The following is a 15,950-nucleotide window of genomic DNA, read 5'->3' as shown; positions in this document are numbered from 1 at the left end:
CAAGGACGCCTACGTGGCACCAATCAAGGGGCGGCGAAAACTGCCCCATGATCTCCACTCACCTACTGATGTCAGAGAGACAACAAGGACGACAACCCGGACACGTGGCTCCAATCAAGGTGCGCCAGCACCGAAGATATTCTAGAAACACTAATGTTCATCATAGAAGAGACAAGAAGGATATTCCTTGTTGTCGTCTCCAGGCCCGAGGCCTATCAGTCCATCTCCTTCTACACTACTCCGGCTATAAATAGGGACCTTCATGTACAGGTTAAATCATTCTACTCTCTACTCTCTCACTCTTAACACACACTTATTTCCTTAAAACAAGTAATTATTCTCACGCCGGAGAGTGGTTAAGAGGGAAACCCCCATATTCCCTTCTTAACAAGCTTAACGGGGTGTTGATTGTTTTGCAGGAAGGATCACAGCTTGAGCTCAGGAATGATTAAGAAGATTAACTCATATGGTTGAAACATAAACCGAACTAATAAACCTAAAATTAATTCCGTGTTTCTTCACCCACTTTGGTGACGAACTTCGGTGGGTTCCACATTAAAGAAAACGGGGTAAGCAGTCTGCTTGGTCTTCTTGTGGCATTCAATAATCTTGACGAGCTCATCTAAGCACCACGATGGAGATGCAGAGTTCTCAGAGAAAACAATGATGTAAATTCTCGAGTCTTCGATGGATTTCATGAGCTGATCATTGATCCTTTTCCCTTTCTTGATTTTTTCATCATCTTTGTAAGTTATAATGCCTCTTTGGTTAAGAGCATGATAGTGATGATCAACAAAGGTCTTACGGGTGTCTTCATCCCTGAAACTCATAAATACGTCGTACTTGAAGCTCTTTTCAACGGATGAAGATGATTTAGAGGCCATTGAATGAATGCTTGAAAAATTGAATAAGATGGAATCTTTATTAGGGCATGTTTGGATGAGTTTTTCCAACCCAACTTATGACTTATTGACTTAATCAAAAAACTAGAAAAGAGTTTTAGTGTTTGACAAACCTAAAAGTTCTTTTTAAAATGACTTTTTGAAAAGGAGAAAAACTCATCAAAAAGTCATTTTTGAGAAGTTAGGTGCTTGTGACTTTTTGATCCACTTATAACTTTTCAAACAACAAGTTACCAGATTCACCTGATTTAACACTCCTTATAAAAAACAACTTATTGACTTATGAAAGAATGTCCATTTTAGTCATTTTACATCAATAAGCTAAACCAAACACTTTTGACAAAACAACTTATTGACTTATTGGCTTTTCCCACCCCTTAAGCTAATCCAAACATTTTTTTACAAACTCCTTTTCAAAAAGTCATAAGTCAATAAGTCATTTTCACAAAAAGTCCTTTTTAGGTAAAATAAGCTTAGCCACCTTAATCGTGAGAAAATTATATTAACCGAGAATGAAACCGAATAATGAAGTTAGCAGAGCCTTTACCAACAAGACAAATATGTGGAAAAACTTTATGATTGGTTGGGGACAAAAGGTTCTAATTTGCATCATTAAAAAAAATAAAGACGACAAAGATTACATTAACCCTTCTTTATAATTATCGATTACCTGTGAGCATGGTTGTAAAAATCCCGACTAGTCTCTGATTAGTCCTTGATTAATCACTAATCGGAGGTTCATCGATTAATGGTCGATTACTCGCTAGGCGGTCAATGGCGGTCATATTCTGGCCAAATTTTGGCCAAACGCTTGCTAAATTTCGACCAAACCTTATAAATTCCATCCAATTACTTAAAAAAGTGGTCAATGAGGGGTTAAAACATGCCTACTTTAAAAAAACTACATATAAAAAGGTGTGTGTATATGTATAACTGCAAATTACATATAAAAATCTTGATCCGATTAATCCTTATTAATCCCGATTAATCGCTAGTCGGTACCCCACCGCCCGACTAGCGGCTAGCGATTCTTACAACACTGACTATGAGCCACCATATAGAGATATAATCATCTATTGCCTCAAAGAACATCGACCATTGTATTGGTATTAATTAATTTACTAACTTTTCATTGTAGTTGGTATTAATTAATTTACTAATTTGTCACAGTATATTGAAAAAAAAACAGCGACTTAATAAATTATTTAACTAAAAAATATTAGAATTACAAATATCTGGGCCAGTTTTTCAATGGGCCTAAAAATGTGTTGGAAGTGGGCCGAAGAAGGCAGTGGGCAGCAGCCTGCCAGCCCATGTCCGAATGGTAGTAGAAGTCCACAAAATAACCGGTACCGGAACCGTAACCTGACCGAAAAAAAAACAAAAAATTCAAAAAAAAGATAAAATGACCAGTTAATTAATGGAACCAGTTAAAAAAATAGCCTAACTGGTTAAAGTAAAAAAGTCAAATTAACCGGTGTACTGGTTAACCAAACCGTTATTAAAATTAACCAATTTGTGCACCTCTACATGCATGTCACCGGAAAAAAGATTTTATATTAAATCGGCATCTATGATACGTGTATATAATTGTTAAGAAAACAACCAGTTAGCAGTTGATTTCTTCTTTTATTTTCCTATTTAATTTTTTTTATCTTTATTTCTTATCAACGTATTTCAAAATTATAATGTTGTTTATTTTCAATTTTTTGTATATTTGCCATAAGTTTATTTTCTATATCTAAAAGTTTTATTGTTTATTTATTCATGATTAAAGTCCAGACTAATGTTAACACCTAACGTGTCTCAAAGTTGAGTCCATGATAGAATTATGAGTTAATTGCCAAAATCATCCCTGAGGTTTGGAGAGATTTGTCATTTTCGTCCAAAATGACATGTCTGTACCAAATTGCCCTCAACGTTTGAACTTTTTGTCATTTTCATTCAAACCACTAACTTAGTTTATTGTTTCTGTTAAGTTGAGGATATTTGGATGAAACTGTCAAATATAAAACCACAGGGACGATTTTGGCAATTTACTCAAACTCTTTTAAATTTCTTTTATTTAATTAATTTTGTTACATATATAATTAAAAAGAATATACATGCAATTTTTATATGAAAAAAAATAATAGTTTTTTCATATTATTTTTATAAATTTTCATCCAACCACTAACTAACTTACTCTTTCTATTAAGGCGAAGGATGTTTATAAACTAAGACAGAAATTAATTTCTAATTTTTTATATAGATCGGTTTTATAAAAATAAAATCTACTTAAATCTCTAAATTTTATAAAACTAAGATGCTGGTGACCTTATTGAAAAAGGTCAAATAAAAAATACTAAAAGTTGTAATCGATTGTTATGTGTTGCACACCAATGACTTTTTCTCTTTATAAAACTGATTTATATAAAGAAGCTGTAAATTAATTTATGTCTTAATTTATAAAATTTAAAACATCTTTCACCTTAACAGAAAAAATAAACTGAGTTAGTGATTTGGATGAAAATTTATACAAATTATGTGACAAAACAATTAATTTTTTTTTCTAAAAACTCCATGTATATTTTTTTTATTATATATGTAACAAAAATAGTTAAATAAAAGAAATTAAAAGGGGTTTGAGTAAATTGCCAAAATCGTCCATGTGTTTTATATTTGTCAGTTTCATCCAAATATCCTCAACTTAACAGAAAAGATAAACTAACTTAGTGGTTTGGATGAAAATGGCAAAAAATTTACAAACGTTAGGGGCAATTTGGTACAAAAGTGTCATTTTGGACGAAAATGGCAAACGTGCCCAAACCTCAGGGACGATTTTGGCAATTAACTCTAGAATTATGGATACTGTGCAGACAATACACTCGGCACCAGTTCAGACAGCCCATCTGCTGAATCTCATCATCAGATAGATTGTGGGACTCTATTTCAAAGCTAAACTAATATAAATCAAAATCAGAATAGCACACTGTCATACACCAGCAATATAACCTTACCTGGATCAACATTATGTGTGGCAATGTTAATTCCAACTGGAACAATGGAACTATATTTAAGATGTCCCTTCGCCATTGCACAAATCACAACCCCATCCGGCATACCGCCCTACTTTCCAGCATCAAGAGAATCTTTGAGTGCCCTGTTACACAGAAGAGATTAAACCATAAATTAGATATACAAGTATATTGGATGTCCAATCTCCTACATATTAGATGTCGTGTGGCATATAGAGTTATCTTCAATTCGACTACCCAGAAGCTCAAAGGACATCTTAACTTAAAACACTGAGACACATCTTCAGAAACAGAACAGGTATTATTGATAACCCGAGTTTTCATAATGAATTTTTACTTGCTTTTGTGTTCATTAGTGATGAAACACTGGTTAACACCAATGGTTAACTAGCTGGGTTGTCTCTTCTGTGGGTTCAATCTCCTTCTCTACTCGCCAATGACTAAGGTCCTGCAAAACAGTAACACCGTTAGCTCGTTAAGAGGGGAATACGAGGGTTTCCCTCTTAACCGGGCTCCGGCGTGAGAATAAGTACTGCTCTCTGAGGAAGAAAACAGTGTGTGTTGTGAGTGAAAGTGTGGAGAATAGAATGGATAACCTGAATGATGAAGGGTCCTATTTATAGCCGGAGGGTGAAGGAGGGAGGTGCAACCTTGCTAGCTGTTATCGGGCACCAGTTGTCCGACCAAGGGGAATATCCTCTTGGTCTCCTCTGCTGTGTCCAGGATAGTGGTCCACGTGGCGCGCCGATATTCATCCATGCTGGAGAAAACGTACTGTTGTTGTCGATCTGCTCCCAGATTTGTTGCAGGTCCACATGGTGCTCGTGTTAATTGGTGACACGCGTTGTCCTTTCTATCGGAAGGAGCATCTTTGGTGTCACCTTAACGTCTTCCAGAAGCTCTGGATTTGCTTGCTGATGTAGGCGCCATGTTGGACTGAAAAAGTGGTGTGGTCCCTGCCATGTGGATGTAGAGTTAAGACCATACCTCTTCAAGTCCCCCAGTCCAATGTGCCTTCTAGTTGAGTTGATCGTCTATGAGGGATTCTGGACTTATAAGGGTAGTTGTTTTATTTTTTAAGACACATGTTGGTGGCCTTGCGTGACTGAGTCAAGTGGACGCATGGCGCATGGCGTATGGTGGCAACCTTACAAAGTTTAGTCAACTTGACATATGGCGCATGGCGTATGATGCTAACCTTACAAAGTTGAGCCAACTGCATGCATGGCGCCTAGCGTATGATTGTAACCTTGCAAGGTTGAGCCAACTGGATGCACGACACATGGCGTATGATGGTAACTTTACAAGGTTGAGCCAACTGGACGCATGGCGCTTGTCGTATGATGGTAACCTTACAAAGTTGAGCCAACTGGACGCATGGCGCCTGGCGTATGATGGTAACCTTGCAAGGTTGAGCCAACTGGACGCATGGCGCATGGCTTATGATGGTTACTTATAAGAGAAGTTTCTTTTCTTGGCTTAAAGACAACTAACATGACCTTCTGATGTCTCCGTCTTTTTCGGAGGTGAACAGTCGCCTTTGCAGGTGTGTCAGTTGCTTTTTCGCCAGGGTGTCAGGTGTGTGCCACCCACGTTTCTGAAAAACAAGGTGACGGTTTCTCTTTCCTCTGACGTGTCATCTCCTCATTGATCGACGATCTGTCTTCTTGACGGTCCACTACCTATCGCATTTAATGTGATGGGTATAAATAGATGACGGTTCCTTCTTTTTCCTTCATTTTCGAAATTCAAATTCCCTTTTCCTCTCATCTTTTTCTCTATCTCCATTCCTTCCCCGTCTATCTTATCCCAAACTCTTCATTTCCTCTTTCAACATCATGTCTACTAGAGACAATCCATTGACTAAGAAGAGAAAGTACAAACCTAGGAATCCTCCTGGTCCTGATCGTGCGGAGATTAGTTGGAAAGAAGAAGAATTTCAGAATTTGGTTAGAGATATGGGTTTCCATTCTGAGTGGGGTGCTCAGTTTCCGACCCCAAATTTTACTGCTTTGGACGCTCCCCCGGGTTATATAGCGTTGTATGCGGCCTACTTCTGGGAGGGTAACTTCCGTCTCCCTATGACGAAGTTCACTGCTGAAGTTTTGACAAGCTATGCTATGGGTTACATATTTCTCAGATCAACGCCTTAGGGTTATCTCGGCTTACACATTTCTAATTTATATGCAAGGCCAACCGTATTGAGCCGACCTTCGAGATGTTTAACGTTTTTTTTATTTTGTGAGTTATACTAGTGGCTTTTACTCCTTCAACTCCCGGACCAGTGGGGTTAGTCCTTGTAGTACCAACCCACCAAAGAGTCTGCATGATTAGAAGCAAAAGTTCTTCTATATTCGTCGTGGAGTCATTTAGGTCGATATGCATTACCGGGAGAGAGTGAGGGAGTTCCCGGCATAAATGTGTCTATAGATTTTGCTGAGCAGGAGTGGTATAAGATGTTAACTCGGAAGGCTACTTCTATTTCTTAACTTGAAGAGAGGGCGCTGGTGGGGGCTGGAATGAGCATATTGTGGATCCCGAAGAACCCTAGGGGTATCCACGTTTATGGCTATCAGGGGAAAGGTATTAGTGTTGCTCATTTATGTTTGTGTTCTTCTTTGATTTTGTTATGCTATTCCTCATGTTCTTGTATTTTACAGTTGGGTATAGTTTGTTGAATGTTCATGATCCGAAGGCTGGTGGTGCCATGGTTGAAGCGATACTACCTGAGGGGAAGCCTGTGTGGTTAGATCCGATCCGTGACCGTTTCTTGCACCCTACCAGCGATAGTTTTGCATCTTATGCCAATACTATCTTAGGTGAAGATGATGGTGATGAGTTTGATGATGCTACTGACCCCACTCGAGAGGAGGTTATTGTCCTCTCGAGTAAGGGTTCTGACAGATCACGTGAAGGCCTAATCCCTCGTTCCGCGCGTGCAGGTCCGGCGCAAGGGGTTGTGAACGAACCCGTGAACGAGCCTGTTGGTGATGGTGCTGATCCTCCGGTTGAAACTGCTGAGCAGTTAGAAACCAGAAAAAAGAAGAAGTTGGATTAGCCTGAGAAGAAGGAGAAGAAGGTTGAGGAAAAAGTTACTGAAACTCCTCGTAAGCAACCTTCTAACCATCTTTTCTTGGACTATGTTGTCGTTTCTGACACGCTCTCTGGTTTAGGCACAGGAGAGAAACGCATTGAGCGTGATCCTGATGACGATGAGACTCTGACGGAGATCATGAAGAAGAAAAAGGTTCTTGAAGACAAGAAGAAAGAGCTTGATGAACAAGCTGCTGCTGCACCTGCCACTAAAAAGTCTACGCTACAAAAGGAAACTCCTCCTGCACCCTCGGAGTCAGAGATTGACCTAGGTGTGTTTAATGCGAAGCGTGCTAATCTCTCGGAGAAGATATATGCGGCTTCTGGTTCCCAAGGTAAAGGTCTTTCATTTGTCTTTTTTGTCTTTTACCTTTCGTTCTTCCTTTTACCCTATCATGTTTATCTCGAAACAGGTGCGAAATCGGGTAAGGGCACTCGTAAGGTTAATATTTCAAAGATTACTCCTCCTACATCTCCACCTTCTAGGACTTTTGATCTATCTCCTCCGCCTACTGATCTGGGAAAAAGGAAAGAAGATGACGTGGATGTTGAACAGGTTGGGGAGGGTATTGGTGCTGGTGGAGCTGGTGCTGCTGGTGAAGGTGATAATGTTGTTGAGGAATCCAGTGAGGCCACTTCCCATCATAGCGTTTATACCAAGGTTGTCTGGGGTTCTGGCCAGGGTGGTGCTTCTGGGACTCACCATAGCCCATAATATGAACGTGTTCAGGGTGGGTCTTGGGATACCCACAATCCTGCTTGTGCCGATCTTCCGCATGCCCCTCGATGGAACTTGACCCAAGGTTCCCGGATGTCTGATCTCGCTAACTGTCGGGAGCTCTTTTCTCTGTCCCTCCCCCTTGCTTAGAGGTTATTTCAAAAAAGACACGACCGGTTGGATCTCTTAGATGATCATATCCATGCTGGGGTCAACTTTTTTGCCACCTCTCAATAGATCGCCCGGGAGTGGTAGCTGATGGGGGAGAATACTCTTGAATTTGAAAATGCGAAGAAGGCAATCGCTGAAGAAAAAGAAAAATTCAATGCCGAGAAGAAGGGTTTGGCATGGAGGGTTGGCGAAGCAGAAGAAAAACTTGCCAAGGAAAAACAATTTAATGTTGACAAGCAAAAAGACTGGGAAGTTGCTTGTGAGCGAACCAACAAAGAGCTGTAAACCCATGCGATGCCATTTTCCGGTTGTCAGGAGAGAAGAAGAAGATAAGTGATGAGGCCGAAGCGGAACGTGTTGCGCATCAGAAGAGGGAGCAGGAATACATCCAACGTATAGCCAAGTTGGAGAAGTTCGCTGCTGAGAAGGTTGCTGAAAAACAAAGCTTCTGAGATCTTGGTTGAGGAAATCTCTGCTGACTGCAAATGGTTGCTCGCACGCGCAATTCCCTTGGTATTGTTCCTTTTATTCATTTTGCTTGTTCGTTTTTAGTTGGTCGTTGTTGCTTCCCTTGTGTGTGTATTATCTTTGCAGATTTCTGAACGTATCGCAGGATCTGAGGAACTAGCCAAGTACATGTATGAACTTGGTGAGGTTGTGTATGCTCATGGTCGTAAGGAAGGTTATCCTGAAGGAAGGGCAGCTGTTGAGGCAAAGGAACCATTGAAAAGCTTTGACTTGTACAAAACTGACTGCGGTGCACGCTATGCTGAGAAGCGACAAGAATTCGAATCTCTTGAATTTGCTATTGTCAAGGCTACTGGTAAATTGTCTCGAAAACCTAATGGTATTGCATTGCTGAAGAAAGCTGTTGGCGATGAAGATCGTGAAGTCGGGTGTGCCGGCACTAGCCACCAGGAATGAAGGTTTCCGGCCTGCGTGCGTATGGGCTTGGAAGCCTTGTAGTCATCTGACAATTTCGTAAACAATTTACCTTAGGTTTTGTGAACAATTTACTCTTGGTTGTTATGTCTGTTAACATTTTGTTACATTCGATTATGTTTTTATGCTAACTGTAGGTTTTGCTTTTTATTTGCTATGAATTTCGTTGCCGTTACAATTTGTGCATGTGTAATTACTTTGATTAGGTATCACGAATGAATGATGGCGCTAACAGGTTATGCTGTGTTAGTTATTCTCAGCGTTACACAGTGTTGTGTTATGCCTTGAAAAACTCTGCAACGTTTGTTCTATCGTTTAGCGCATGGTTTGATTAGTGTATACGAAGTGATCGATTTACAGGTTATTGTGTTGACCCAGCTGTGTGATGTCTGTCGTTAAGGACATGCAAAAACCAACTAACTCTATAGCTAGGGTAAGTCGGATATCGAACCAGAGGAGGATTGTGGAAAGTGTGTAATGTTAAGTATTTATTAACAACTATAAAAATAAAAATAAAGCTTTGTTGTGAGTTGATTGATTATCTAAAATTACAAACTAAAAGTGAGATTTAAATCAATAGAAAGAACAATGGTTCCTCCAGATTTCAGGTTTTGCAGTAACTTCAATTATGTGTTTAATCGAACACTTACATAGACATAAGTGGACTAACCTAATCAACTAATTGTGATAACCAAAGACTAAGTACTCCGGTCAATACATAACGGGAGGTTATCTAGTGGTTACCAATCACAATTACCAACCCTAATCCCATAACAAATATATCCCAATTACTAGAACTCTCGGGAACTGAATGATCAAAGACTAAGGTTAAGCAAATGCAATCGATTACAATTAATCAACTAAATCACAAGTGAAAAGCATCGAATGCTTAGATCACTGGTCAAACGATTGTCACCAAACATATAAAATCTGTTAACTTACAAAACCCTCCATCCAGAGGAAACCATACAAAGACTAGCCGCTCATGTGGATTCAGTGATCTTCAATAGCTTGAATCATGGTTGAAACCCTCCTGTTGCGTTGCCGTCTCAAGTGTTGATGATGTTATCTCCCTGATCCCTATGGCCTTGCACGTGTGTATATTTTCCAAAATCCACCAAGTCTGCCGTCAAATCAAGCCCAAACCCCTTTCCGTGCGTGTGTATTTTCTGCCGTCAAAAACAAAGAATCCAGCCCAATGTTGTCTCTCGGCCCAATCCAAAAAATCCACAAGCCCACTCTCAAGTCTTGTATGTAATGTTTCCTTCACTTGAGTTGTTGGTTGTTGATTTCTCCAAACAAAAATAGATTCCTTTTAATTGAAAAGTTATTTTTGTTCTTCCAATCTGCAAATTCACGTGGCTTCACTCTTATTTTATGCATTAATGTAATGATGATGATGTATGATTTTCACCAAGCCCAAGAGACCCCACCAAAGTCTGCGTTGAGATTATAAGAATGATTATTTATGATGGTGATTTGATTTAAACCTTGTATGACGGCTGCCTTTTGTATGCGTGCCTATTCTCGTGTGATGAATCCCTTTTTTTTCTCACATGCATGCCATCATACATACACCGTAGCTTACAAATTGACACCGTAGGCTACGGTTCAATGTTTCTGTCCACTTATGTTTTTGTTGACTGTATTCTACGGAATCCAACCGTATGCTATGGTTCACTTGGGCTGGAACTCTTTTAGCTAAATTTTTTAACTTTCATTTAATTAACCATCAACCCCTATACTTCAATTTTCGCATATCTTGTATATTTTGTCAACCTTTTCGATCCGAACAAGTCTCAAATAACGCCCTTCGCTATGTTTATCATCCACAAGTGTTCCGCATCATCTTTAAACTCTCTAACTTTGCCATATTACGCGATTAACCTGTAAATTCACGAAAGCTCGTAGTGAACATATTCAAAGCATATAATCACGTAAACGGAAATAAATCACACAAAATAAGCACGTTAACACTCGGGTTTCACACCCTCTATCACATCCCCACACTTATCGTTGATTGTCCTCAAGCAACCATTACAAACATTACTCACCATATTAACACATCACTTTCAAATCCCTTACCGAATTAACAGTTTAAGGTCCCAAGTCATACCCGTCCCATAGACTGACACAATCGAGATTAACAATCTGACAAATAAATGATACGCATTTAAAATAATTTAAGACTTGCCTAACTAAAACTAACATGCTTATATTACTACACACATGCCACACGCCCCTCACAATAGTCACTCCTCTCGGTTTAATCAAGACTAGCGTGTAATGTGCTAGTATATGTATCGCTCAAAACCAAATATGCTACTTTTCAATCATAAGCTTGTATAGCAATCATTCCTCCACTGTATCAAATAACGTAACACATATCAAAAGGACTTTTGGGTTTTGGGTTACGGGTAAAGATAAGGAAATATTTTTGGCTTTTTATGTTTATATGGCGAACACAATTGAAAATACCAAACCATGATAACTTATTCACAATAATACTAACACATGGGTTATTTTCGACCCATTTATTTGAAACGAACATCAATACTAATTTTTTTTCCTTTTTCTTTCTTTTCTCTTTTTTTTTCATTTCGTTTTTTTTTTTCATTTTTTTTATAACATACTTCTAAACATACTTGTCATTCATAGTTGGTAATCAAACAGCTCAAACAAGGTGTAGCAACGAAGGGTAAAAGGCTCAACATGGTTAACTAAGGTGGGTGGATAAACAATCAACAAATAGAACAATGAATGGATCCTAATGCCTTTATCACTTATATGCATACGCTAAACCACAGTCTCAGCATGTATCAAACCACACAAGTTCTAACACAAAGCAACATATGGCCTACTCTCAGCAAATGAACATTTATTGCAATTCAACTAATAATGAAGTAGGCTCAAATATCTCACCGAACAAAAGGAATAAGGGTTGCCGACACGTAGCATGTGTAATTCCTAAAGCATGTTACCCCTAGTTAGGCATCTCTTCTCAACTATTATCTAAACTTGTCAGAAATACTCTCATGAAACTTAAAGGGACAACCATGACTAGGGATCTAATTTAGTTTAATATCAGCAAGAAACCCTTTAGCGATTGAAAATGTAGGTTTTCATGTAGTTCAAGCATTCTTGAGAAACAAAAATTTTCAAAATTTTTCAATTTTCAGCAAATTTTTTCACTATTTCAACCACTTCAAGCATTTAAGATCAACAATTATATCAACCCTCTCTCGAGTTACCGCATCCCCACACTTGGGATACATTGTCCCCAATGTATGATGCAATTTATAGTCTAAACTCGAGAGATACCACCCGCAAACCGTGAACGGCTAACAACTAGACGACTCGACACGTAACACCATTCCCAACACAAACGTTCACACCACCATTTGTACAAATAAAAATAAAAGACAGGATAAAGGGACACATGAACCTGATAATTCAATCAGCAAGTGTCTGTAGCGGTGCGGCTGCTATGATCAGACAAGGTCGTAAACATCTCTTGGATTCTCTGATATCTCATCGGGGATGTTGCCAAACATCCCCACACTGATATGCGCTATGGTGGTCTCAGTGCACATTTACCCCTTGTATTTCCCATGAATGCACGGTACCTGACATCACTGATCCAGCGGGGTCTAATTTTTATCAAGATGTCCACTGATGCACTACAATCCGGCCTCAATCCGCACTTTCCTATCGAGTTCCCAACATACACTCGATAGTTAACTCTCCACAAGCGTTTCTTTTTACTCCATATCAGCAGATAAGTTGGATTGTTGCACAACCACTTTATGATGATCCGCCCGATGTCCTTCACCGCCACCTTCTTCATCTCTATATGTGCATCCCCACACTTATTTTGTGGAATGTCTTCTTTCACGTCATCACCTTCTACAATTTTCTCCACATCTGACTGTTCAGCAATTGGGGGAATCACCGGTGTGGTATTAACCTCCACAACCTCATCCCTTACTTGAGAAAGAGACATCTGTAGAGACACCCATCTATCCCTGGCTTGGCGTTTTTCCATTGGAGTCATTCTTGGCCCATCGTCCTTCACTCCAGCCATCAAAAGGTTATACTTCGTAATCCACATCTCCAACTGGTCCTCTCTTGACAAGTCAGGTTTCGCCAATTGCTCTTCAATGTATGCCAGCTCTCTTTGTCTTCTATATTTCATAAGACTTCTAAATTCGGGTGATTGATAGTAACTATCTGACTGGGGTGCACATTCAGACTCACCCTGATCAACTGTATACTGGGTATGATAGGCATCCTGATAGTGTACCGGATGGTCTTCATAAGAAAATTGAAAGTATTCATTATAACAATGGTCATACTCCTCTTGGTAACTCACGCTTTGTACCATCCCCGGATCATAGCTACTCTCATACCATGTCTGCTCATCATAACAATAATTTGTATCTGATTGGTAATCATATGCAACTCGCTGCGAATCAGAATAAGAATAGTATGGGTGGACATCATCATCAGAATAAAAATCCAACCCATCTGCTCTCCTTTGTTCGTCCTCACACATTTTTCGGAACACAGGACAATCGTCACGCGTGTGACATGGACTACCACAACCTCGGCATGACCAGTAAGCACTTTCCATAATAAGATCTGCAATAAATCTGCACAGACAAAACTAGTATACCCAAGGTAAAAGCAAACAATGGAATATGTGACGAATAAAAAACTATTTTTGGATTTTTTTTTTTTGATTTTTTTTTTTTGAAATTTTTTTTTTTTTGAATTTTTTTTTATCTATTTTACTAAAAACTTAACACTAAACACTTTGCGCACGCCTCCCCGGCAACGGCGCCATTTTGATGTCTGTCGTTAAGGACATGCAAAAACCAACTAACTCTATAGCTAGGGTAAGTCGGATATCGAACCAGAGGAGGATTGTGGAAAGTGTGTAATGTTAAGTATTTATTAACAACTATAAAAATAAAAATAAAGCTTTGTTGTGAGTTGATTGATTATCTAAAATTACAAACTAAAAGTGAGATTTAAATCAATAGAAAGAACAATGGTTCCTCCAGATTTCAGGTTTTGCAGTAACTTCAATTATGTGTTTAATCGAACACTTACATAGACATAAGTGGACTAACCTAATCAACTAATTGTGATAACCAAAGACTAAGTACTCCGGTCAATACATAACGGGAGGTTATCTAGTGGTTACCAATCACAATTACCAACCCTAATCCCATAACAAATATATCCCAATTACTAGAACTCTCGGGAACTGAATGATCAAAGACTAAGGTTAAGCAAATGCAATCGATTACAATTAATCAACTAAATCACAAGTGAAAAGCATCGAATGCTTAGATCACTGGTCAAACGATTGTCACCAAACATATAAAATCTGTTAACTTACAAAACCCTCCATCCAGAGGAAACCATACAAAGACTAGCCGCTCATGTGGATTCAGTGATCTTCAATAGCTTGAATCATGGTTGAAACCCTCCTGTTGCGTTGCCGTCTCAAGTGTTGATGATGTTATCTCCCTGATCCCTATGGCCTTGCACGTGTGTATATTTTCCAAAATCCACCAAGTCTGCCGTCAAATCAAGCCCAAACCCCTTTCCGTGCGTGTGTATTTTCTGCCGTCAAAAACAAAGAATCCAGCCCAATGTTGTCTCTCGGCCCAATCCAAAAAATCCACAAGCCCACTCTCAAGTCTTGTATGTAATGTTTCCTTCACTTGAGTTGTTGGTTGTTGATTTCTCCAAACAAAAATAGATTCCTTTTAATTGAAAAGTTATTTTTGTTCTTCCAATCTGCAAATTCACGTGGCTTCACTCTTATTTTATGCATTAATGTAATGATGATGATGTATGATTTTCACCAAGCCCAAGAGACCCCACCAAAGTCTGCGTTGAGATTATAAGAATGATTATTTATGATGGTGATTTGATTTAAACCTTGTATGACGGCTGCCTTTTGTATGCGTGCCTATTCTCGTGTGATGAATCCCTTTTTTTTCTCACATGCATGCCATCATACATACACCGTAGCTTACAAATTGACACCGTAGGCTACGGTTCAATGTTTCTGTCCACTTATGTTTTTGTTGACTGTATTCTACGGAATCCAACCGTATGCTATGGTTCACTTGGGCTGGAACTCTTTTAGCTAAATTTTTTAACTTTCATTTAATTAACCATCAACCCCTATACTTCAATTTTCGCATATCTTGTATATTTTGTCAACCTTTTCGATCCGAACAAGTCTCAAATAACGCCCTTCGCTATGTTTATCATCCACAAGTGTTCCGCATCATCTTTAAACTCTCTAACTTTGCCATATTACGCGATTAACCTGTAAATTCACGAAAGCTCGTAGTGAACATATTCAAAGCATATAATCACGTAAACGGAAATAAATCACACAAAATAAGCACGTTAACACTCGGGTTTCACACCCTCTATCACTGTGTTCAGCTTTGGGGGCCTTACAATGTTTGTTCTATGTGGGCACGAAGTATTATTTGGCGTGACAGGCTTTAGCTGTGTTTGTGACCCGGCTGTGCACTTGGTTGTGACGAGTCTTGGAGGTTTACAAAGTTTCCTATTTCAGAGCCATCGGTGTTTTCGTGTATGCCCGAAATAATATATGCAGTTGTAACAAAAATTTGTATGAGATAAGTTAGCCAACACTTCTTGTATTACAGTTAAATGTGTTGGCGCGTGGCCATTACAAGTACAGATAAAAACCGCGACTGTCTACATATAACATTTTCTCAATTGCTGAGCATTCCAGGTTCTTGGGACTTCTTTGTTCTCAAGTGTGCATAACTTGTACGCTCCTTTCCCAAGGACTTCATCCACAACGTAAGGCCCCTCCCACTTGGGAGCTAATTTTCCCGGTTTCTCAGCGTTGGACGCCTCGTTGTCCCTTAGGACATAGTCTCCGGGGTTGAACGTGCAAATTCGGACCTTACTGTTATAGTATTTTTCCAATTTGGTTTTGTATTTTGCCTTATTAATTGCCGCTATCTCTCTTCTTTCTTCTAGAAGGTCTAGGTCTAACCTTCTTTCTTCCTCATTGTTGATCAATTTATGGAGAGCATTCTT

The 15,950-nt window shown here is 39.1% G+C and overlaps 1 protein-coding gene across 1 annotated transcript; it reads right to left on the bottom strand.

The window, feature by feature from the left end:
- Positions 1-518: 518 nt before the first annotated feature.
- LOC110875227 (toll/interleukin-1 receptor-like protein) lies at positions 519-884 on the bottom strand. The gene has a single exon (XM_022123424.1). The coding sequence runs from the start codon at positions 882-884 to the stop codon at positions 519-521; it is 366 nt and encodes a 121-aa protein (XP_021979116.1).
- Between the last annotated feature and the right edge of the window lie 15,066 nt (positions 885-15,950).

Source organism: Helianthus annuus, chromosome 9, assembly GCF_002127325.2.
Source record: "Helianthus annuus cultivar XRQ/B chromosome 9, HanXRQr2.0-SUNRISE, whole genome shotgun sequence".
Lineage (NCBI taxonomy): Eukaryota > Viridiplantae > Streptophyta > Magnoliopsida > Asterales > Asteraceae > Helianthus > Helianthus annuus.
The sequence above is the reverse complement of the archived record's forward strand: the minus strand, read 5'-3'. Positions and strand labels throughout refer to the sequence as shown.